Source organism: Uloborus diversus, chromosome 5 (genome assembly GCF_026930045.1).
Source record: "Uloborus diversus isolate 005 chromosome 5, Udiv.v.3.1, whole genome shotgun sequence".
NCBI lineage: Eukaryota > Metazoa > Arthropoda > Arachnida > Araneae > Uloboridae > Uloborus > Uloborus diversus.
This window is the reverse complement of record NC_072735.1, coordinates 57,535,341-57,562,099: the sequence shown is the minus strand read 5'-3', so window position 1 is coordinate 57,562,099 and position 26,759 is coordinate 57,535,341. Positions and strand designations below refer to the sequence as shown.

General features: G+C 33.8%; 1 protein-coding gene across 1 annotated transcript in view; it reads left to right on the top strand.

Annotated features, from left to right (window-relative positions):
* The window catches only part of LOC129222751 (cyclic AMP-dependent transcription factor ATF-3-like), a 30,649-nt gene extending 7,432 nt beyond the window's left edge, over positions 1-23,217 (top strand). The window contains exons 2-3 of the mRNA XM_054857281.1: positions 20,728-20,835; positions 23,017-23,217. Coding sequence (XP_054713256.1) covers positions 20,728-20,835; positions 23,017-23,217 — 309 coding nt within the window. The remainder of the gene's footprint in view (positions 1-20,727; positions 20,836-23,016) is intronic.
* Positions 23,218-26,759: the final 3,542 nt, after the last annotated feature.

Below are 26,759 nucleotides of genomic sequence, written 5' to 3'. Positions count from 1 at the left end.
ATGATATCACTTAAATATCAATAAAATAAATAACACCATAGTTTCTTAATAACTTCTCAGTTTATTCTTCCAAACATCCCTCATGCTTCCTTTTTTTTTTTCTGATTAACCATCCATTGAATTATTTGATGTACCCAAGAAGGGGTCTCAGTACCCAGTTTTTGAACCACCTTAATGTTTATGTTGAAATTCAGAGTTAAAATTTTTGCTATATCGTGTAAACTATTTTTAAGTGCTCTCTTTCATCCAGAATTTTTGATGTACCCAAGAAGGGGTCCAGTCCTGATCACTTCGATTAATCAGGGTTCTACTGTACCATAAAAGATTTTTTATTTTAAATTTATTATGGTATCATCATTAACTTCAAATTAAAAAATGATTTTAACTTTTATGACTCGCTATAGATTATCTTATCTTCATTATCACTCTGCTTCACAATCAGATATGCCTCTAAATGGCCTTCTATCAAATCTGATAAGAAACGGATCCAAAAACAAGATGCAAATTTGTTTCATTTTTCATCATTTGCGTAAACTCATCGTCTCCGTGTAATTCCGTGTAATACATAAACAACAACAGAGCAGAACAAAACATGCGACTCCAGTTGATTGTTATCTTCTCAGTAACCAAATGCGGACGAATAAATTGTACATTTTTGCATAACACGTGCTGCGTAGTCATGTTTGAACTCTTAGACTTCATACTTGTATGATTTGTGATTCAGATAATGGAAATTATCAATTAATTAAATCATTTGTGCGTGATAAGCATATTTTGCTAACTGAAAGGTTGAAATAGATCATATGCAATCAGTTGTAAACTAATATACTGCCGTGTGCAGGTAAAGGGTAGTAACTACAAATTTTTCATTTTTCATTTTTTTTTTCTATTTTTGTCATCTATTGTACGTTATCTTTATAGTACAAGCTCGTTTATTGGATTTCCGCTGAAAAAAGGCACGAAAAAAAGTCTAATTCCAACATTTTCCTATTGTTAGTATTGAATTCACCACACATTTCTTCAAATATGTCGAAAACTCATTTCTGCCGATACTGCCGTTCATCTGCACAATACACTGTTTTTATGAAAATAAACTAGGAAAGATTTTTTAAAAGTAGATTTACAGTGCTGGCCAAATTATTAGACTAAAGAGTTTTTTTTGTTTTTTGTACACTATTTGTACTGTTAAAGTACAGTACATACTGTACACTAATTATTACGTTATTTTAGCATAATTTAATGTTTGCAGGTGGCAGCACTGTCTGCTTTGTTTATGTTCCTTGTTTATCTATTTACCAGGAACATAACCTCAATCAGCTTAAATAGTTCACTAGTTTTTTTTATTAGTGTGTTCTGTTATATTTAAAGTTAGTTTTAGGTAATTAGTGAGTATGTGTATGTGAGTATATATAGTAGTGAATATAAACAATTTTTTACCTCTTTTTTTAAAAAGTTAAGAAATGGTGTAAACCTTGTGAAAAGTATGCCAAAAAGACTTAAAATGCTCATCAAGAACAAGGGAATGCATACTAAATATTAGATAATTATTTTACTGTTCGTTAATGTGTTTATAGCTATGTAATCAATAAAGAATTTGCTTTTAAAACAATCTTAGTCTAATAATTTGAACAGCACTGTAAATGCTAAAAAATGTTTTTAGTACATATGATGGTAGTACATGGATTATTTTTTACAATTTCATAGTATACGTCTGATAAATTCTGTACATAGGAACAACAACAGTCAAAGACAAAATTTTTGAACGCAAAATATTATTGTAATAACATTTTGGGTTCATGCTACATTAGAAATCTGCATATAATTTAAAAGAAATTTTATTTATGCTTGTATTGCAAGGGACATAAGTTGTTTTAGCTCTAAATAAAAAGACCGAGTGTTGAAAAAATGAAGTTTATAAGATTTAGGTAAATGTGATGACTGTAACTCAATACTAGAGCGCTGAATCACATTGGCTGTTGTCGCAAAGAAAAAAAAAAGACCTGTGGTCCACTTCCCCCAATTAACTCTAATTTGAATTCGAAACTTTGAATCCAAATTATGTTTTTCGCAATCACGATTTGCGACAAGACTCTACTGATTAGAGTTATTGTTTCTAGAAATGGCTCCCCCCCCCCAAGCTTGTCCCCCTCCTGGGTGGTTATGTGTGTATAATTGTGTGCGTGTGTGTGTGTGTGTAAGCTTACGTATGTGCACGTAAGCGTGTGTATGTGTGTAAAGGCGCGCGCGCGTAGGCGAGTGTGTATAAGCATGCGTGTGTAGGATATGGACGCCACCACCCAGCAGAAGTGGATTCCAGGGGACAGTGCTCAGGACCAGAGAAGCCGTGCCGCCGCCGGTGGGCGGTGGTGGTGCAGAGACCTCTGGTGCAAGCTGAAAAAGAAACCACAACATTAAGGACTGTCAAGTGAGAACAATAAGCAATCGTGATTGCTCAAAAAAAAAAAAAGAAAAAAGAACAAATTAATTTGAACTTTGACATGTTGAATTCAAATTATGTTTTTCGCAATCACGAGTGTGTGTGTTTATGTAGGCGTGTTTGTTTGTGTGTGGGGGGTATGTGTATGTGTGTGTAGGCATGTGTGTATGTGTGTTTGCGTGTGTGTGTATGTGTAGGTGTCTGTATGTATGCATGTGTGTGTGGGTATATGTGTGTGTGGGTATATGTGTGTATGTGTAGGTGCGTGTATATGTAGGTGTGTGTAGGATATGGACGCAACTTGGAGATGGTTTTCGCTAGAGGAGCAGCATCGTGAGGCCGGCCGACGGTGGTGTTGGCAGAGGGAGGCGGTGGGAAAATAAAATCATAGGAATTCAAAACCTCAAGTGAGAACAATAAGCAATCGTGATTGCTCAAAAAAAAAAAAAAAAACTACTTTGTCGATATACAATCATAAATTTAATTTGATCAAAATCCTACTTTGGTTGCTGTTGTTCCAAGGTACAGAATTAATATTCATATCTTAGGATATTATAAGTTTTTATTAACGAATATCACCCTTTGCCCTCGCTGGTAACTTGGTGATTTGCGTTGTTTGAAGCTTGTATTTTTCAAAAATCTCTCAGATAGAAACTAAAAATAAGTACCATTTCACTAATATTCTATCTCGTAATGTATGCGAGCACCACGCAACTAAAGAAGGCAATTTTTGCAAAACTTGTTTTCTTTATATATATATATATATATAATTTGTAATTTATTCATCATTACATAAGATTTTACGCATCGTTTTCGCGCTGATTTCAAAAATTTTGTTAAAAATAGTAACGATGTTCTTCAAAAAAAAAATTTTTTTTTTACTTTTTCGGGCATCTTTGGGTTGGTTTGATTCTTTTCTTTAATGCTGAACGGGGGTTCCTTCTTTTTCGTTTTTTTTTTTCATATTTCATTGCTTTTTTAAAAATATTAATTAAATTATACTTATAAGGACAGAACATATAGATTGAAATCTTATGTTGAGAAAAGTTTTCGCGTAATTTAGTTCCGTGATTTGTTTTATCTACGTTTGTATGCTAAATATTGGGAAAAGTGCTTGAATTGAAATGGTATCCTTAAATAAAAAAAAGTTATTAAAATATTGTTGGGAATTATAAATTAAATGTAGTTAATTTGTAGTTTAGCTGTACTTATTCTATTAGTTAACTTTTCAAAGGCATAAAAATAGCATTTGTTGGAGTGAAGTGAAATACCTCTGAAGTGTGTTTATCGCGGTAGCTAGAATGCAGGCAGAAAAAACTGTTTTACAGAGATTGTCATTAGGAAGTGTCGGCTATGTTTTAATATGGGACTAGAAGCTAAATTCGCAAAGTATCGCCAATGTTGACGAAATTACATAGGAATCTCACTTTTTGCGCCAAATTAGTAGAGATAGCTTTATATCGTCGCCTCAGAGCAACAGTAAGATATTCAATCCCAGAAATAATACTAAGATATCTTACTGTTGCTCTGAGGCGACGATATACATGATTATTATTGCCAAACGTTTGCACCATTTTACTTTCTTCTATATCTAATATATAGAAGAAAGTATTGGATTCGTGCAAATTTTCGAATTTCGAATTTTGACGGATTCGAACGTTTTGAGGTGTGCTGAGTCCATTTCGACCATTTTTGGAAAATGTCTGTGTGTGTGTGTGTGTGTGTATGTGTGTGTGTGTATGTGTGTCACGTCTGTGTGTGACCAGTTTTTTGTGGCCGCTCTACAACAAAAACTACCGCATGAAATCGAACGAAATTTAGTACACATATGTGCCCCTATGTGAACTTGTGCCCATTAGTTTTTGGCGCGAATTCCTCCAAGGGGGGTGGAGCAATGGGACGTTTTTCGAGTTACGCGTGCTTGCTATTCCTCAGGAAGTAACTGGCGGAATCAAACAAAATTTGGTCCATATGTTGGTATTAACAGGAACAGGTGCTGATTCAATTTTGGTGTCAATAACTCAAACGGGGGTTGAGCTATAGAACGTTTTTTGTCGTCAATTGTGACTGCTGTATCTCAAGAAATAATGAACGGAATGAAAGAAAAATTTATCGGCAAGTAGCCCTTAGTGGGTATAAGAACTGATTTTATTTTTGTGTCAACAGCTAAAAAGGGGGTAGCGCAATCACCCGTTCTTTTTTTCCATTTTGAGTGCCCTATCTCAAGAAGTAATGCTACGTTCTGGTTGAAATTTGGAATATATGTGAATCCATATGTAAACAGGCTTTGGTTCAATTTTGACGCCGATCGCTCCAAGAGGTGTTGATTTTTTTTTTTTTTTTTTGCGAATAAAAATATTTTTATTAATGCAACAATAAGAAAGATAAATCGTAATAGATTGTCGTCTGCGTATTTCTCGTGATTTTAATTGTATGGAAATGATAGGAAATATTATCTCAATGATTTAAAATTTTTAACTGTTGCCATCTTATGTTTGTTAACAAATAAAATATTTGTAATTAATTCAAGCAAGGCTTTTAAAATAACTTTCAATTTTCGCTCTTTGCTTTGCTTTTGCAATAATTCAGACATTGGGATGGTCGTCAAGTTTTTGCATGTGTAATTTTGTTTTTGTTGGGAATATTGCTTCCTCGTCAAGCATGGGGAGGGATCAGAAAAAAAAAGAAAAATATAGAAGAAAGTTTCGTGATGGCCACAACATACTAGTTTCATAATTGATTTTCTCCCGCGCAACTTTATTATTTTTTGTTTATTTATTTATTTAGCTACATGAAGTACATTTTCTAATAATTTATTTAATTATTGATTTTTGAAGGAGGCGTTACCCCCCCCCCCCCCCACCACCACCACCACTACGGATTTGAACTTGTAAGAGAAAGTAAGGTACCATGCGCCATAGGGTACTTCAACTAATTTCAGTGTCAGCATTTAAATCACATGTAAATTGCCACACAAATTTATCAATTAATTAGACATTTTCAGCAAACAAAATTTCTTATTGTTCTCCCTTTTGAATCTTTAATCTTTTTTCATATTAAAAAAGACAAAGTGTTTATACCAGTTTAACAACTGACGCAATGTCAAAAATATTTGATAGTTGAAGGTAATTTCATTATTGAACCAAATAGAATTATTCTATTGCTACATTCTTTTCCTTTATTTAATTTTTGACAGACGATAAATATCTTCTCCAATTTTCTACAATTGAATGCATCTAATAAAAGAAAACGGGCATTTTCCAAAAGCTTAAAAAAACATCAGTCAAAAGCCAAATTTATTTTCCCACGAATAAATAAATAACTTTTTGAAACCTGTTTATGTATTTACAACTTCTTTGCGGTTTAGTAAACCAAATCTATTATCATGAAACATTTATCGACAGCTTTATTCTTTATCTGTAACGTATTCATTTCCCACGCAAACATAGCAATACGTATGTTACATTTTAAAGGCCAATTTGACACACTAACGTAATAGATTGTTTTCCAGTTGAAAACAGCTATCACGATTTCGTGCAATAAGAACCTTTCTTCTGGTGAAATTTAAAATGTTGAGAAAAGATGTGTTTTCGATAATTCGTTTGCGTAAATAAATGTAAATAAAATTTGAATCAACCAGTGGTAAAATAGTGATGTAAACATTTATGCAATTGATTATTACTATATCTGCTAAAACTTAATGCAAGACCAAAACGGAAGAAATTTCTCCTATTATCTCCTTGAAAACAACCTTCAATGTACAACTAAAGTAAAATCCAGTTTTTTCCTTACAAATTTAAAATCATTATTGAAAGGAAACAATAAATAACTTTCATTGAAGGATTTTTTTTTCCGTTTCTACCTTTTTACTTTCATTCGTTATGGTATCATCTATGAAGTTCAATCGCATTCTTTTTGCATCTATTATAGAAACTAGATGTTTTTTTTTCTTTTCATTTTCAGTATTTTTTTCCTTCACACTTTCAGTTTTGTTTCTCTTTGGGAGTCAAGGTTTGGCGCCCTCTTCTTGTAAGCACATGTTAGGGGTTGAAGAGGTTCAGGGATCTGCTCTCGAGAATTTTTGAAGTTGAGCTCTAGAAAATGCGTTTGTAGGTCACCTTAAAAAACGTTTAGAGGACCGACAATTTTTGGAAATAGAAGCAATTTTTTAAAATAACTCTGTAGAAAGCCGCAACGAAAAATGATTTAACGAAGCACGACTAATCTGTGAAATCTCTAGTTTTAAAGCCGTTGCTCAATTACTTAGTTACTTAGTCTCCTGAAATTTACAAGTTACAAGATATATTCTTTATTTTCCGACAAATTGCGTCGCCAACTTCATAAATGTATTGATGCTACTCTTAAACTCTTTTGATAGATTATATAAGGTGAGTTGGGGGAAGTGCAGTCCTTAAATTGTACAGTTCGACTTTATTAAGACCTAGACATTACTTGACTAGACTTGATAAAAAAAAAAAATAATAATTTTTATTTCGTATGTTACCTGTTTTAGTGTGTTTCCCAAGACATGAGCCTTTTAAAATCATTGCAGGTAAAAAAAATGAAAAACAATTTTTAAACTATTGTGCTCTAGGGCCGCACTTTCTCAATAAAAGAGTAAATAAGGAGGGGCAATAAAAGAGGTAAATAAAAGAGGGGCAAGAGCATCACCTTTCTGATTTTTTTAAAAAACCGTTTGAGAAAATAAGGGCAAGTGCAATCAATAGAGTATTTTTTCCTAATTAAAAACGATTTTTTTTATTTTCACCTATTCATTGGGAAGTAATTACATTTTTCCTAACGAAACCTGTCAATGTAAAATGAAGAACGTTCAAAGAACAATGGATTATTAAACAAAATTATGAAGTTTTTATTTTAAATTAAATAAGGAACATGAAAGATAACTTTTATTATGCTAATAAGCTTAAAAAAACAAAAACAAAACTTGCATACCAAGGAATAATCTTTAAAACTTGAATATCAACGAACTTATAAAATATTAACTTAATAATACAAAAGGTAACTATACAACTGACAAAAGGTAACATGTCTTTGACGAACTTGAACATATTTTTTTGTAAGAGCACACTTAGTATAGTAATTAACAATTTAATTTATATTATGGAGCAGTATATATAAGCAGTTATACTGGAGCAATATAGACTAGTGACACTTATTGTTAGTTGGACAAAGATGCAGGGATTAAAAATTAATTACATTGCTTCATTAAATCGTTGCAAGCAAATTATATCTGTCTTAAAAGAACATTGCCAGATAAATGGGAATGTGCAGCCCCAAGAAATTTTAGGCTGCACTTGCCCCTTTTTTTGGGGCCGCACTTTCCCTGTCGTATAATTTTCTGGGGCAAGTGCAGCCCTAAAATTAATTGATTTTAAAATAAAAAATAATAAATCTCAGCTTTAAAAATACGAAAAGTGGACATGAAATAGTTGTACTTACGTTTTGGAAGCACGAAAAAGTGAGAACAACAGAAGAAACGATGATTTCTCGAACCATAACAACATGGCACTGTAGTGGGAATGAGAAAAGTTAGGAAACGAGGGAGGGAGTAGTGTTACCATTCGAGTAGCGCGATCTAACGCACGCAGTGCAAAGTAATAACGTTTACCAAGCTACCCAGATGGCAAGCAGCCTTGCAGTAACCTAAGCCGCACTTGCCCCAAGACCGCACTTACCCCAACTGACCTTATTATTTGAAATTTTGTGACTATTTTTCAGAACTGAAGTATCTACATTTTTTACTAACTCTTAAATCCAATTTGATATCAGCCCCCTTTAGAGAGTGTTTCCCTTCACAATGCCCTCATCCCTCCCCTCCCTCTCCGTGGTGATGCAACTGCGTTTGATAGAGTAGCTATTTCATTGTCATACAAAAGGGTTTCTAATTCAGCGAAATTCCGAGGTTCAACTCAATTCAAGCCCGCAGCAAAGGAATGAAGTATTACTAGAGATCACGAATTTGAAAGCCAATTTTCAAGCGTACAAAACGGTTGTTTTGCTAAGTACAAGATGCGTTTAAAGCTGTGAAATTTGGTACAAGTTAGTTGGTCCCTTGGAGAGGAGTGCTCTTTAAAGCGTTTTTTTTTAAATAATTTTATCACACATGCTTTTATTAAGGGTTTTTTTTTTTTTTTTTTTTGCCTTCGGGTTGGAGTGGGATTTTAATATTTTTCTAATTTACTGAGCTCTTTATTGAAACTATTTTCTACGGGAAAGGGAGAGCGATTTTTATCTTGTTCTAATCATAATGTGTATTTTAATCTGATGCTTCTTAACAGGCACCTAAAATCTTCGTAAACCAAATAAAATTGCGAAGCAATCTTCGGGGATGGTGAACGATTGCGAGTAGTGAACGAAGCTCCTTAGTTATGTAAAAGGAAGTAAAAATCTAGCTTCTTAGCATTGGCACTTGGCAACAGCTAGTATGCATTGAGGTTCTAGCGACTTTCTCGTGAAAAAGATATGACCATGAAGACAGTTTGGCGGCTTTGCTGTCCTAATGACAGTCCCGAATCTAGCTGGAGCAAGGCGGGATCCTTGACCCGGGTGGCAACTTGTGGGGAAAGGGGGGTAATTTACTCTATTTCTGAGATTTTTTCGTTTATCCTAGATAGACGTGAAAGAAGCTTGGGAAGAGACGGCAGTTTCTACATTTGCACCGACTTGGAAAAAATCTAAGGCTGCTATACAAGGGGATAAGACCCTTTCGACATTTTGGTTCCAAAATTGTACGTGTTCTCGCCCGCAAAACCAAGTTGTAGAAGTGTGGTGTCCAAGCTTTGGATGTGTGACTTTGTAAATGGAGAAAATTTACTAAGTTCAGATTTAAAACAAGAAATGCATGAAAATGGGGTACATTTCCCGATCAACTGAGGCAGTGAGAAGCAAAGGGATATAAGTGGCAAAATTAAAAAATTGGAGATAACCAGTACATATGGTAGGTGAACCTCTCCTCTGTCTTGGGGCAAAAGATGGTACTAGTAGCACCGGTAGTTGCTGATATATAGCTTGATTTAGAAAAAAAAATTCAATGAAAGCCTACCTAGAATGTTATTTTTAAACGCGTTTTTCTCAAAACTTGAAAATGTCCACTTACATCCTTTTGCTTCTCACTGCCTCAACTGTTGTTTAATTTGAGAAAAAAGTTGTCTTAATAGATAAACATATAGCGACGTTTCACAAAACTCATCATCAATTATTTTTACGACATAACATTGCATAAATACGTTATTATAGTTACATAGAAACTATATACATTATTATAGTTTCTTTATTAGTCGACTGCGCGAATAGGGGCGACCTGAATTTACACTTTTGGGAGAACGGTAAATCCCGATTTGCCGACTGGATCTTCAAATTTTGCAGAATGGTGATAATTTTTCCGAATAAAACTCCAAATTCTGCCGAATGATGATGATTTTGTGGAACCGTCGGACAAAATTTGCCGAACCAGGAAATTTGCGGGAAGTCACAGTGACCTCCCATCGGGAGCGACTGGAACATAGCGACTAATTTCCAAATACTTGAAACAAAGCTGGATCCAAAGTTCTCTTGGAACCAAAATGTCGGGTACGTCGACTTGTCCTCTAGGGTTCCACGAAAATCAAAGATCCGGCACTGCAGTAATAACAGGGGTGTAGAACACCCCCACGTCTAATCAGCAGCGGGCAAGAGGAAGACTAAACACAGGAGGATCATGTGTTGCAATCCAGCCATGAATTAAAACGCAATCATCGGTTTGCGTTCTGAAAATCAGGCAAAGGAGAGAAAAAAAAATAGATGTATGTCGAAGCAGGGAACAAAATAAGAGTGCTAGTGGTCATTATAAACTAATTTTGCTCCCCTATGGTAAAAAAAAACTACTCACGATTATTTTGAACCACTGCAAAAACAACCTGGGTTTTGATGTTTACGTAAAACGTTTTGTCATGAAAAAAAAGAAAGAAAAAAAAATCAGAACTGTTGAAGAGGAAATATGAATACATTTGATTTTTTAAAAAATATTTTCTTTTCACACCACCAAAAGATGAAATGAATAAATAAATGAATAAAATTTAATATAAAAATAATAATAAACGAATAAATAATAATAACAATAATAAACAACTAAATGATATTTTTTACATATGATATTTTGCTCTTCTGATTGGCTCGCTATAGTTTTACAAATCAAAATTAACTTGATATTTAAACTTTTTTTGGTATTTTGCCCTCTAGTACAGGAGTTCCTAAACTGGGTGCCGCGAAGCATCGAAGCTTGAAGGTATCAATGTGTATTTTTTTTTAATAGTATTAAATATTAATACTATAGTTATCTTCACATACATTTGACATTTGACACCCTCAGGCACCCCCGCATCTACGAATTGCTTAGTTTATTGGTTTCAAATGCTCAGATAAATCTGAGCGAGTGGGTCAATGAGGAGCTTTATTTAAATGTATAGATAAAAAAAAAAAAAAACATATTATCAGTTACAATTTTGACTCGCTATTGACAAAAATTCCGGGAATTTAACATCAATATATGTAATAAAATAGACAAAAACAATGCCTAAAAGCTTTACAATAATACAATAAAACGTAAAACGAAACAAGAGAGTTGTTATTTTGCAGAAGATAACGTGTTAAAGTGTCGAAAAATAAACTAAATTGAAACGATATTAACCATTTAAAATACGAGTATTAGTTAAAATATATGTATTAATCAACGCCTTGAAAAATAAAGCCTGTTTCAAGGCGTTGACTGATACATATATTTTATCTAAGCTTCACATACATAAAGGACCTCACACAAAGTGCCTTTGCCTTCGGACAGACACAAGAAAGATTTAGACCACAAAGAGAAGGAGATATAACACCCAGAGCACCGAACTCACGCCCTCCGGCATACGAAATGAAACTTTTACCACAGAGCAACGGAAGCACTATAATTTAGTAAATTTAATCAGTTAATTCTTTTTAACAAAGGGGCTTCCGCCTCAGCTCACAATTGCTCTACAAGAAGCTACAAGCAGTTCCATTCGGATTGTCTCGCCATTCAAACTCTCTGGTCTCGTTCACCATCATCCACATCAGTATATATTAGTTGGTGCCAGTTCAACAATATGCTCATAATAATAATATACATTTGATTTTTTATTTTTTTTTATTTTATTATGCATAAATTTTAACTTTTTTTTTTTTTTTTTTTTTGAGCAATCACAGTTGCCTATTATCATTTGATTGTCCTTGACGTTACGCTGATTTTATTTTCCCCCGCCCTTCCTCTGCAGCACTCCCGCTCCCCGTCCTCTGCAGGAGCTGCTCCCCTGGTCCTGAGCACTGTCCCCCGGAATCTGCTTCTTCTGGTCGGTGGCGTCCATGTCCTGAACACACACACACTCATGCACATACACACACGCCTACGTGCATACACACTGGTTTATACAGGCACAGACACACACACACACATAACTATACACATGTAAACGCCCAGGAGAAGGGGCAGGCTTGGGGGGACAGGAGCCGTTTCTAGAAACAATAACTTCAATGAGTAGGGTCCTGCCGCAAGTCGTGATTGCGAAACACATAATTTGAATTCAAATTTTCAGAATTCAAATTAATTTTTTTTTTTTTTTTTTTTTTTTTTTTTTTTTTTTTTTTTTTTGCACCCTCGAACTCGTGCTTCCTTCGGGAGTCAAAGTGGGCTCCTTCTTATGGGACACAGACCGCCCCTGATAAGAATACTCATTGCAATAATTTTTCGATATTTTTTAATTAATTGAGAAACCAATGAATACAGCGAGAACGATTTGGTGCTGCCATCTTGTTGTGATAATCGAGTTAAAAGTTCGAGTTCAGTTTTATGCACAAAATTTGACACCGCCTTCCCTAAATATAACGAATCGCAAAGAAATAAAAGAGATTTCTTCTAAAACTTCTGCAGATCATGTTAGTTTTTCTCTCTGAGCCAATTTCTCTTTATAATAATTATTTTGCTTATGTATATGTTGTAGAACTCTAACGTTGCGGTTTTTCGTGTACGTTATTTTCTGTTTCTCGATAATAAGATTATTTTGGTAATGTTAAACGCAGATCACTTTTTTTTTATGTCTCCTTCTTTTCACTGAGTAAAAATTTTGTCAGTATCTTAAAATAAATTTAATTTTCAAATTAGTTCCACCCACACCGCGCTCATGACAGTGTGTATAATGTTCTAAAAGAAATTCCAGCGATTTAAACAATATAAAGTCAAATAATGATATCAGTATAAATTTTATTTTTCGTGTTGCAACTAATTTCTACTCCGAAAACATTGGGAATAATATTTTATGAGCTTAGTAATAGTAAGCATTGTGTTAACCTACTTTTCTATTTAACTACATATTTTTTAAATTTCCTTTTTACATCTTTAGAAGACGCGTAGACTGTACTGGTGTGTAGCATTAGAATTAATATTCAAGTTTTAGTTGAATACATTTTTAATAATTTGGGTGGTAGTAGAAAATGTTACGCATGTGCCCAATTACGTGCATGGACAATCCCATTTTCTTTATTTCTTTTCTCTACTTTTTGTTTTATTGAGTTAATTAATCGGGTAATTGACGCATCAGGGCCGACGAGAGGACATGGCAGCATAGTCATAAACTGGGGACCCGGTTCGGAATCGAAGTACCCCCCCCCCCCTCAGTTTATGGGTTTATAGGGTTTTTTTTTTTAGTTTTATGGGGGGAGGGGGGAATGGAATTCAACTCTTTTTTTCATTTTGATCACTGATCATTTCTCCTTTTTTCTGTTAAATGTGGGGGAAGAGAGGGTTAACTCTCTCTCTCTCTCTGTAGCCCCGAGGCGCAGATTAACATTCTGTTACATATCCTAATACAGTACGTAATACTCCTGGGTTGCTTTGACTCCCCTCCCTCCTTTCGCAGCATAGCCTATCCAGGCTCTTGCGCCAAAAACCCAATAGAATCAACCAACTTTCTCCCTTTAACCCAGTAAAGATATTAAATTTCCGAAAATTTTGAGGCAGTGGGGAAAAATTATTATTTTTTTCTTTTTCGAAAAAATGCAAAAATTGTTTCACTATTAAAATTAGTTTCTTAGGTTATAGTATTTTCTTAGAAAACATAAAGGGATAACTATTTAAAAATTTATGAAATTCGTATTTATTTTCTTCTTAACAGAGATTGTACACTAAACATTTACTATTAAAAAAATAGCCTTTCTGTTTCATACCTGCCAGTAGTAGTAGTTATGAAACGGAAATTCAAAACACCAAAAATTATCCAAATCGGTTAACCATTAATTTTATGTAGAATGTGATTTTTGTCAATTTTTTTAAATCAATTTTTTGACAGTAGCTTGTTACTTGCATTTATGCATATGTGTGATGTACACAGCGGCGTGTACAGAAATTTTGAGGCCTGTCACAAATGACTTTTACAGGCCCCTCCATGTTGCTTACTTTCTACGTCTCTACATATATTTCATCCCTCATTTTAAAAATCTCGGGGTTCCTTCAGGCTCGGTCCCGGGCCAACATGTGTCCCCCACCCCGTGCACGCCCTTGAATATACACTTAAATGGCCAAGTATTACGCTTAAACATTGTCACTAATTGATATTAATGATATTGTTCTATCCTGCATATAAATTTACAGTTTTAGTAAAAAAAAGTAGCAAATAATACTTTATGTTCTGAAAAAAAAAATTATCTTATAGCTTTCTGCTTTATCAAAAAAAAGTTGTTAAAGTTGTTTTCATGTGGATATTGAACATTGAAAACATACTCAAAGAAAAAGAGCATTAAAATGTGAAGATTATAAATTCGAATTCATTACTTTGTGCAATGAATTTCAAAATATTCAATTTTTGCGGATGGAAAAGAACGGAAAAAGTGATTTCTTCCCCCGAAATTTCCGCTTTTTTTTCTTCTCCCTACCATTCTCATCTCTACTCCGCAAAAGATAAATTTTAACTGCGTTAGTGATGTATCCGTTTAAAACGTTAGTATCGGCATTAATAATTATTTTTGCGCTTGCTGAATGCACCAGCTACTTTGTTTTGAGCAGTTAAATTTGCAATGAAAATTCTTTTGGGTTTTATTGATTTGTAAGTGGGATTACTGTTGAGAATACTAAATAATCCAAATGCCGTTGGACCGAAAAACTTTTATTAAGAAGAAACTATTTGCCCAGACAATGGCAAAGTTTGAAGAACCAAAGCAGAAAAAGCGCAGCAGTTATTTATAATTTAGCTCAGGATTATGGATTTAACTAGTGAAGACACATATAAAGTAATCCGACCAATGAAAAATAATATAAATAAAATATAGGCAAAAGAAACTGGTGAAAATTTAGGACCGGTGGAGAGCTTCATAAAGCTTTGACCAATAACAATGATTTTTCTTTTTCCAGTTGACTTAGTAGTGCGATTAGTGCTATTTCAACAGTTGCAAATAGTGCTCTTCTGTGGACTGGGCTTGATTTCTGAAAAAAAAGGAGTACAGAGCCCTTTATGTCTTCAGTATATATTTTTATGCTTAAATAACCCGAATTCCGTTCAACCCTTGCAACTCACGTAAAATTGAAAAGAAATACAGCAGCTGAGCTCTTGTAAGCTCCCATACAGATTAAACTGGGGGTTTTACGGGGACAAAAACAGCAAACAATTTAAGGAGCTCTTTTGGAAGAAACTTTTATTCATTAATTTAAAAGGAAACCGTTCGTAAAACAATGTTATAAAATTAATCAGATTGTTTCATGATGTAAAACAATATTTCTAAATTCGAATTTGCCTTCATGTGTATCTAAAACTCATGTATATTAAAAAAAAAAAAGAATTTAATAAAGAGTCAAAGAGGGTTTCACTTTCAATCAGTTCAACAGAAATTTTCAGAGCCTAAAAAAGAAACGTTATTTTTAAACGTTTCCTCACATGACGTACTTCTTCCTTTATTATAGGAAACTGGAAACATTTTTACCTCTGGTATTGCCTTTAGTTAAAAGAAAGGGTACTGAATTATTCAAAAGGAAACAAACTGTTTTTTGGTTGAAAGCAGTTTTTCCTCTAACCTTTCAAGTGTTGTTAAGAGAGTATCTTATTCCGAACATTGAACAAAAACAGGTAGCGATTTGTCATTTCAACCGCCATTTTTCGACCATCTTTCTGCAGTCAAAAAATAATTTGATACCACATTTGGTCATTGTGTTAAAGAAATTATTAAGATATTTATTATATTTTTTTATTATTTTTTTTTTTGAACTGATCATAAAGAGCTATCTCGTACTCTATGAAGTATTATAGTATAACTCGCCTCGATTTTTAACAGAAAATGTTTCAAACAGAAAAAGTTGTCCACAAACGTAATAGGCAGTTTCGACGCAAAACCGAAACAAATACAGAGAAAGGTGAAGTTAAAGCTAGGCTTGCCAGACGTCCCGGTTTGATCGAGACAGTCCTAGTTTTCAGACGAAATCCAGGTATCCAGGCCGGTTTACTTCATGTTCGGAAAAAGATAAATTTGATTACAAATGACCAAAAAGGTCTAAAAAATAATAAAATCTAATAAACTGAGAAGAATTATTTAGAATAATAACTTTATCATTTGTAACATTAACTTGTAAAATTAATACCGGATTAACTTATGAGAATTTTTACAAGATTATAACTCCCTCCTCCCCCCACTCAGAAAAAACGTCTTTAAAATGAAAAGTATATTTAAATATTGTGTTCACTTTTTTATCCATCAAAGTATTTTTTCCAAATAAATTTTTTTTCGCCTAAAAAGTGAAATGTTTAAATTTTATCTACTTATGTCATTTGTTATAACCCCTATTTTAGGTTCATAATTAGTAACCATTTGTTCATAGTATTGGAATAAACTGCCCTATAAAACGTTCTAAAAATCAGCCATAGGTTTGTACCCTTTTTAATACTAGCGACGCTAGGGAGGAAGGGTACATAACGGTATCCCGGTTGAACATTTCAGAAAACGGGCAAGCCTAGTTAAATTCAAAATAAGGTATTAAAACTAGAAGTAAAATGTGTTAGAGAAATCAAATCAAACAAAATTAATTTTCTATATTAAATAAAAAATAGTAAAAAAAAGCTCGAAAGAGAAGTTACTAATGTATTTTTTGTATGAACGGGAAACACATTATAAATGCACAAATAAACAGCTGATTGCAGACACGTGTTTGAGTTGGAAAAAGGATTTATTGAAACTTTAAAACACGTGTATGTGCATTTGTAGCGTTTTTCCAGCTGTTACTTTTTTAAAAAAAAGTTTTAGTCTTTTTGCATTTTTAGTTATTCCTTGACCTTATTTTCTTTAAAATGTTTCTACAGTATAATACTTTTATCTCTTATCCTATTACGGCACTAATCGGAGAAAAGCGTCATCAACAGCACAATAAAACGAATACGTTTCTGTTTTTCTTCTGATATTGCTTACGATAGGCCCACTATCAAAGGTCAAAGTCAAATATACTCTGATTGCCGCAGGCGGAAAAAAAAAACGAAATAAAAAAATGCATTAAAACCAATTCACGTGCAGCTATCACGTTCGAATAAATCAATGTTCTAATCTAGATATTAAATCAACGTTTTCATCACTTCGTTTACAAGATCAGAAACTACATGGTAAGACACTTTCTTTTCTAAAACTAAAATAGATTTTCTCATGGAGACAGCATACATACACTCCTGTTTGTGAAAATTGCAACACCATGAAGGATGCATCATAGTTGAATGAAATTTAATACACAGTTGAGTGGTAACGGTACAAATAAAGGATTACATTTTCAAAGCAAACAAACAATAAAAAAAGATAGAAATCAGTATTTTGTGTGGCCACCACACGCCGCAATAAAAGCTGCCAAAGGACTCGGCATGGAGTGAAACAAAGTTTGAATATCTGCCTGCGGAAGAGTATTCCATATTGTTTGTATGTCGAAGCAACAGGACGAGGATCACGAGCGAGACGCCGCTCAACGAAATCCCACACATGTTCAATCGGTGACATATCCAGGGAATATGCAGGCCAAGGAAGAAGCTGTACCTGCTGGGAATCAAGGTAGGATTTGACAGTCCTGGCGACTTGTGGACGGGCACTATTCCTACTGGAATACAGCCCCTGGCAATCCTTGCAGGAAAGGAATAGCTTGGGGCTGTAAAACTTCGTTTATGTAAGGGGTACTGTTCAAATTGCCCACAATTCATAGCAATTGTGATCGTCCATGATATGATATGGCACCCCAGGCCATAACTCCGGGTTTTCGTCTACTGTGGCGTTCGATAATGCACTCCGGAATGTGCCGTTCTCCGGTATAGCGCTTGACACGAATTCGGCCATCATGGTGCCACAAATTGAAGCGGGATTCGTCAGAAAAGACGACCTGCTGCCAATCAGCACCCCTGCTCCTATGCACATTGGCCCATTGTTGCCGCAGGTGGCGATGGTTTTGCGTGAGAGGAATCCTGTATAAAGGAATCCTTGCGCGCAGCCCACGCTGCAGCAGACGTCTCCGAATTGATGAAGCACACAATAAAACACCTGTAGCTGTTGACCACTGTGCTGCCAATTGTCTATAAGAAGCTGTGCGGTCCGTCATCGCCATACGCTCCAGGTGTCTGTCATCGCGAGCTGACGTCACATTTCAGGGTCCACTCCCGGCTAAGGCCCCTATAGTGGAGGAGCCGACGCATCCGCCATTCTGGAGCAAACTTGATCCAGTGCTTCGTAGCGTTAGCATTGCTGCCGATGTTTGAATTTCTTTAGCATGTGTTAAATTGAGTCAAATGGTGGTTGTTCGGCTGTTAATTGTGTAAACAGCTCCAAAAAAAAAATGATTTCGGCTCTTCAGATTTCCAGTAGATGCAGAAAGAAAAAAGAAATGGATAAATAATGGCACGCGAAGTGACAGGCACCTTGGAAACAACGCCAACTGTTTCCAAAATTTCGTCAATGTTCACCTTCGCTCCCGACTCTCTCGTTTCCTGTTTGGCGAAGGATTGCCAATAGAGGTAGCTTTCCCTGTTGTACGCTTGTTCCAAAATGGCGGATGCGTCGGCCTCTCCAGTTCTAGGGGCTCTACTCCCGGCTTTCCGAGCTGTCCGACCCTCGTCTGTCCACTGCTTCCAAACACGCATGATTGTGCTGCTGTTACACTGCACACGAGCGTTTACTGCACGATAAGACAATCCAGCTTCACGAAGACAGACGATTCTGCCCCGTTCAAACTCCGAAATTTGCTCAAATTTCGCTTTCTTTTGTCGAAGAGGCATGGTAAAAAATCAGTTAACGTTTGCTCTAGCATATAACCATCGATAATCATACACGCCTCGCTACAGTCGTCTATTTATATTCGGTTCGATCCGCCGTTCAGAAGGCGCTGCTCAGCATACGCATGCGGTACCGGTCTGCAATTCTAATTATTTGTATATCATGCCCTACTTTATTCTAATCATTTACATATCATGCCCTGCTTTACATTACCTGCAATTTTCAGCTCACTCGCGTAAATCCTTTGTAGTGTTACAATTTTCACAAATAGTACTATGCTTTCTTTCTTTTTTTTTTTTTTTTTTTTTTTGCATAATAGTTGAAGCGATTAGTATCGAAAGCAGTGCAATCCATGATTTTTTTTAAAAAAAAAGTCTTTTTCGTTCGTAATTTGAAATTTCTTGGTCGATACCATCACCATCATGCTACAAAGTGATTTGTTTATCAGATCTCTCTTGATCAGATCGAAAATTGCTGGAAAAAGCGATTTTACTTCAAAACCAATGTCGGCTAATGCTTCTACTGAATGGTCACTGTAAAACGCGGGGATAGCATCAACAGCATTATAATAAATTGCTAAATCGACTCACATTTTTTATTTATACGAGTTATTTTTAACTGCAAATAATAAAACAATACTTCTAATTCAAAAAGAAAACAAAAATTAAGTCGTACATCAAAGGTTATTCGAATGAAAATGAATTCCTTTGCAATAAGTAGTCAGAACGTGATTTTTTTTTTTTTTTTTTTTTGTCTCTCCTGTAAAACTTAAAAATGAACTGAACTGGTTTCAATGCTAAAATATTTAGTTGAACTAACAATAGCAGATATTTTTAACCCAATCAATTTTCAACAAAAGTAAATATTTTTAGCAGGCACGGACAATGTCGTTCCTTTCAATAATTCGTTCCTCAGGAGATCTTTATTTATTTATTTTTTTTTTTTTAAATTTTATTCTTGCATTGAACACGTTCATTTGTTGTACGTGAACTCTCTGCGAGAGGTACTCAAGTGCATTCAAATTGTTTGATTGAATACGTAATATTCCAGTAATGAAAATCAACTAATATTACCTAAAGGTAAAAAACAATACCCGTAAAAGTTAAATCAAAAAATATTTTTTCTACGTTTAGATGTATAAAGAATCAAAATAATGTTCCACATAGCAAACTGTTCCCCGTTCAAAAGAACGGCCGTTCATGTTATTGGAGATTGTACTGCATCGTTCATTTTAAGGAGTCGATATTTTAGATCCGTTTTTTCATGAACGACAAATCTCTAATTTTTAGCAAAACGCATTATGACTGTTGTTCGTTTGTAGCTGCTTTAAAATAACAGAAATTCTGCAATTATGTTTCTTTTACGTGTCAAAAATCTCTGTTTATGCAGAAAAAAGGGCTTTACTGCTTTTTTTCTCACTCAGCATGTGACTCCACAGTGCTTTGAACTTCTCAATTGCCTTACTATTTATATTTCAAAATACAAAAGGCAATAATTTAATTAATTAGAGACTTGGAGGAAAGAACTTCTTTTTTTTTTTTTTTTTTTCAAATAAAGCAGTTAGAAGCAAAGGGATGTAAGTAGACTGTTTAAAGTTTCGAGTAAATCGCGTTATAAATTCAAATCCTAGTTAGTTCTCATTAATTTTTTTTTCTAAATCATGCTATACAGCAGCGCCTACTAGGGCTGGTTATCTCCAAATTTTTAATTTTGTCACTTACATCATTTTGCTTCTCACTGCTTCAAATGTTGTAGGTTTGCCGGGGGGAGGGGGAAAATTTGAGAATCCCCCCCCCCCCCGGAATTTGAGAATCCCCTCCGCGTGTAAAGGTTTCCTTTAATTCAACCAATTTGGTAAACTTTCGAAAGTGAAATAACTTGTGTATTTATCTTGTTATTTATTTTGCCTCCCGCCCCCTCCCGTCTAACCTACTCTTTTTTTTTTCTTTGTGGGAGTTAAGAAGCACGATTATTTATGCATACTTTATTTCCTTTACTTATAGCTGACAACGGAAGATGAGGAAAGACGACGCAGACGAAGAGAAAGAAATAAAGTAGCTGCTACCAAATGTCGAAATAAGAAAAAGGAACGGACGGGTCGTCTGGCTGAGGTTCGTTTCATTTTTGTCTCGCATTTTCTGCATATTTTGCACATTCTCAAGATGAGAAATCTTCATTTAAGATGAGATTTTTCTCATCTTAAATGAATAGAAAAAGTTTTATAATCGCAATTAATATTATTACAATTTTTAATTCGGACAGAAACATACGCAAGAAGGTTATTAAAGAATTCCGAATAAAAATCTGCGCCAGGAAAATTTGAAGTTTAACATTATTTTTCAATCGATTAATTAGTATCAAAACTATAAAAACAATTGAAAACTAGTTAAACAGAAACTAACAAAAAAAAGTGAAATAACTTACTTACTTTTTAACAAATTTGAAGTAAATATACTGAAAATTAACAAGAATGTAATAATATGAAAAAAATTCCGCAGGATGATTCAACTTGATTAGAAGATTTAAAACTTCAATAAAAATTTAGACAAAGCTATTTTCTAGTAAAAAAAGAAAAAAAAACATTAATTTGCACAAATTACAGATTTACAAATTGTGCAATTTAAGGTTTTATTTATTTTACTATTTTTTTTTTTTAACTTTTCAAGCACAAAGGTATTTATTGAACTTTAAATCATCGAATTGTTTTTTTTTCCTTTTAAACCATTATCTTACTGTAAACTTATTGCTGACATTCCAGAAGCAGAGTTGAATGTCTGAACTGTACATATGGTATGGCCGCGAGCTAATTACCTCAGCTACACCTCAAAAAATTTGTAATGAAACAATTTTTGTTTCTGGATTTCTTCTTTACTCGAATTTTCGTGGAACTGCGAAACGTTCTAAATTCAATAGTTTAGATCGTTGCCCCCAGTTGGGTGATGATACTTAATATTGAGGAATATGAGACCTATATTGAGGAAATTAAATTGCAATCGCCATATCAGTTATTATATATATATATATATATATATATATATATATATATATATATATATATATACACACACACACACACATACAGGGTGTTCCGTTTTAACCTGCAAGACCTTTATTTTCGCAACCGTCAGTCCTAGATGTATACTTCCAAATGCAAAAATGTTCAAATTCAGATGCATAGTTAAGATATTGAAAAATTAAAGCAAAAATAAAAATGAGTCAAAAAATACAAAATTTAACTTTTTATATGGGCTCTAGATCCTCTAACTTATGTTTAGAGACATAATCTCCATTGAAATCTATTACTGACACAAAAAAATTGACATTTGTGCGACCGAAACTCAAGGAGATATTCCAGTTCAAAGTTTTAAGGGACCATACAGAAGATGAGAATGAAACTTATCGCCCCTTCAGAAGAATGACCGGACGTCAAAGTAATAAAAAGAAAGAATTTATTTTTCATTGCGATTCAAAATGAATGTAAATTTTTTTTCCGTGATGCACAAAAACACTCTACAAAACCTTTAACAATTCGAAAAACCACACTTAATGCTCATATAAAATTTTAAACTCTTGTTAACCGCTATATTCCCCCTCCCCCCCAAAGGTGTTATTGACGGCGAGTGAAAAGTGGTGTAAGTCACAAAACTCTACGTTTCATATCTCGGTGAATATTGGTCGTATTAATTTCAAACTTTTTATGTTGGAATGGTTTTTCAATGGAGATTATTTCCCCAAATATAAGTTAAAGCACCTGGGACCTGTATAAAAAGTTGAATCTTGTATTTTTTGACTTCTTTTTATTTTCACTTCAAACTTTCAATATCTTAACTCTGCATCTGAATTTTAACATTTTTCCATCTGGAATTATACATCTAGGACTAATGGTTGCGAAAATAAAGGTCTTGCAGGTTAAAACAGAACCCCCTGTATATATATATATATATATATATATATATATATATATATATATATATATATATATATATATATATATATATATATATATAATGTAAATTTTGTAGGTGTTTCAGATTTAACTTCAACGTTAAAATGTCTCCAGACTTTTTAAGAATACCTTAAGAAAAATCGAACTTTTTCAAAACGTATCAAAAACTTCGTCAAAACGTGTTAAAAACTTCTAGGGATATTTTGATGTGGAAACTAAATCCACGAAATTCCTTCAGATCTCTGCTGAAATTCTCCTGAAAGTGACTATTACCAAAAATAGTCTTGAAATAATTATTTTTAGTGGTGGACCCTTTGTACTTCAATTGATGTTTTTTATTTTTTAGGAATCAGAGACACTAGAGGTAAACAACAATGCTTTGAAAACCGAAATAGATTCTTTGGAAGCAGAGAAGCAAGAACTGATAGATCTTCTTCAAGGACATCTACCTCACTGTGCCATACAGCCCGTCTCTAGGAATTACTATCCTCCCCCAGACCCAGTAACACACAGCAGTCCGATGTCTTGGTCATCAGTTCTCGGTTGAACGTCAACATCTGAGATAAAAATGTGGAATTTTTAACTGTCCTGTCATTGTCTGCTGGAAACAATATGGTTATGGTTTGTTTTTTGGATGCAGACACCGGCTCAGGGCTAATGCGACGTTCTCTCTCCATTCGGTAGCTGGAAATTGCCGATGTATGAACCAGGAACGTATCAAGGACTGTCGAAGTCCTTGCAGACGTAGTCAATTGAAGATTACGTCTATAAAGAAAGTGCATAGAGGAAAAAATCAGGGTCGTTCAATTTTTTCGGGTTAAAAAGATGGAAAATCAGTAAATTGTTCACACATACATACACACACACACACACACACACAGTCCGAAGTAAAATAATAAACCTAAAAGCCAAATCCACAAATCCTTCTTATTAGAAGAGAAACTCGGTATTTTCTCGCATCCAGGGCTTGATTAAGATTGCGAGGGGTCTTAGGCGTGAACACTTTTTGGGCCTTAGTAGAGAGTAGACATATCTAATACAAATTTAGTCATGGGCTGAAACTATTTTAGCCATTTGAGAGCCCCTGAAGAGCAGGGGCCCTAGGGCACGGCCTAGTTGGCCTATTCAGTAATCAGTAATCATTCCCTGTTCACGTACAGTTTCTGTATGTAATTATTTTTTTAAACAGTTTAAATTTCTTAAGTGTTTTCCAAATCATATAGTTTGTGTCATCTTAGCGAAATCCTGTAGTGGAATATTTACTGTGATAATAAGTCGAATCTGGCAACTCTTTACTATTTTTTTGTTAACGACACGTTGTACAGTCAAGTACAGTTTGAGTTTATATATGACTGAGAATGTTTTATTGAAGTATCAAACTAATTATGCTTCTTTATTTATTTATTTCATTTATTTAATTAATTTTTTTGTTGGTCAAACTACTTTTCAAAGGACCATAATTATGATTAACGAGTTTTCTGAACGACTTAACGCTCATATACAACTGGAATTGAGAGAAGCAATAGTCTTCGTCTGTAAACTCTTCCACATAAAACATAAAACGTTTTGATGCGTATGAAAGAGAAACGTACTTAAATGTTACTATTATTTAAAATATGTTTCACGCATATTCTATGATTAAATTAACTTCATTTTTGAATCTGAGAAATTTTTTTTACCAAGACTGAAAATTTTTCAAAATCCGAATGCATTTCAAATCTTTCTTCTTGACACACACATACTGCCAACAAATGTTTAAAGATATCATTTTCTAAACTGTGTCATTAGCACTTATTCCAAAAAGTTGGGATCCGTGTAGCAGTTTCATATACCTTAAATAACATGAAAAATAAGTTTTCTGAAAATGTATATTTCGGATCGTGATTCAGAGACATTCCATTCAGATCGACCCTGAGATATGGAAGTTAGTGACGTCTAAAACGATTAAGAAAGGTTGAAGACCCATTTAAAAAAAAAAAACTCTTAAGATAGCGTAAGATTCGAGCAGTGATATGGGTGAGCATAAATCAGCAGTTACGATATAACTTCATATGCAAAGAGATCACGTGAACACAGAATCGATATTGTTCACTTTACGCTTCGTGATATCGTTTGTGGATCCGACTAGATTTCTCATGGCAAAGTGTGTATCCAGCTTAGTGCTTTGCGAGGCAAAGATTCCCTTTGAATTTTACTGTTTTAGAAGAAATAAATCGTGTTGAAAATGAAATTCAGTTCAACATAAAATATAGTTTTGGTCAGGGGCGTCCATCACTTGAATTTTTGGGTGGGGGAAATTCTATATATTCCGAATGAAACTCCGAATTTTACTGAATTATCAAATATGAACATGCATGCGTACTTACATGAAGAGGCGTGAGGTCACTGCGACCTCCTCAAAAGTTCCTTATTCGCAATTTTTGTCTGACAATTCGGCAAATTTGGAGAGATAATTTCAAATTGCAATTTTTAAGTTACCGAATGTCTCTTTTCATTAGATGTACGAATTTTATCAATCGACAAAATTTGAACTTCCATTCGGCAATTTGAGAATTTTCTCTCTTCTAAAATGTTTGTAAGTTTCGGGTGCACCTGCCTACATGTAATGAAAAGAGACATTGTGCATCATTTTGGTTTTGAAGCAGCATTTCACCCAAAGTTGCCGAATAAGTTTTTATGAGATCACAATAACCTTCAGTTGGTTCGCCCCCAATTCTAGCTCTACTAAGAAAGTTAGGAAAAAACTATTATTTCTGTTCTTTAGACCAACAGCAACCAATGTCAAAAATATCAACTTTGCAAAAAGAGGTTGTAAAATTTCCTAATTATTCTCTCGCTCTATCTAACTTTTACGCCCGATAACAGTTCAAGATATTATTATTTCATGCTACATTAGGAATCTGTATATAGTTTTGAATAATTTTTAACTAGGATGCTTGAATTATAAAAGACATTGTTTTGCTCGAAATAAAAATACTGCCTTTGATTTTAGAAAAAACAACGATTATAGGACTTAGGTAAATGTCATTACTTTAGCTTTATATTAGGACATCATATTGATTGTTGTTACACTGGAAAGTTAACTCCTTCAACGATAAATTTCAATAAAAAATTGAATTGGGTCAAAATCTGACATTGGTTATTTTTGTTCCAAGGTACAGATTTAAACATAATGAAATACTTATTTGTGATTTCATTTTAAACTACATGAGATAGAAAAGGCTAATTATAATTTTTAAATTATCAGACGATTTATTATGTAAAGTAAGAAATAACAACGTCAAAAAAGCACAAATTGCAGCTTTGTCGGATGTCTTTTCATCCATAAGCTCTTTTTTTTTTGCAATGAAAAAAGCGTTCCCTGTAACGCCGAAACATGTATCTGCAGAAATCTGCAATTTGTACTTTTGTGACGCTGTTATTTCTTAATTTACTTTTCAGCACAAAAGTATTTATTTATCTGATTTATTTATGGTACAAATCTCAGATATTATTATAATTGTATAGCTCCGTGTTATTTTAGAATTCTGAAGTAGTCAATTCGACGTATACTAATTGACTAAATTAAAAATTGTTTTTTCAAATACTTTTGTCAAGAAGATAATGTAAGAGGATTTCATTTCTTCGCACCTTTTTTAAAATTTATTGCCCGTTATTGTATAATTCGAAACCTTCCAAGGATATTTAATTTGTATACCTTGCGGTCAGCCTTAAAATAATAATAATAATAATAATAATAATAATAATAATGTTATTTATTAAACAGAAATTTCATGTAAATAACACTGTCTTTCTTAAATTAAAGGTAAGTATCTTGAATAAAACCGTGTTAGGGTTAACATTTAATTACTGTTTTTATACGTACAGTTCGGAGCGCTTTCACAGAATAATAATATTAAAATTTGACTTTAAAAACGGGTAGTCAAAAAATAAATTTTTGATTTTTTCGTATGTTTTGAATGAAGTTCTAATTCTTTTATACAGATGCTCATGAAACGAAATTTGTATGAATCCTTTAATTGCCCACTTATATCGCAAAGCACTTTGCGCATATTTGGATACAGTATTATCAAATGCCTTCAAGAGATT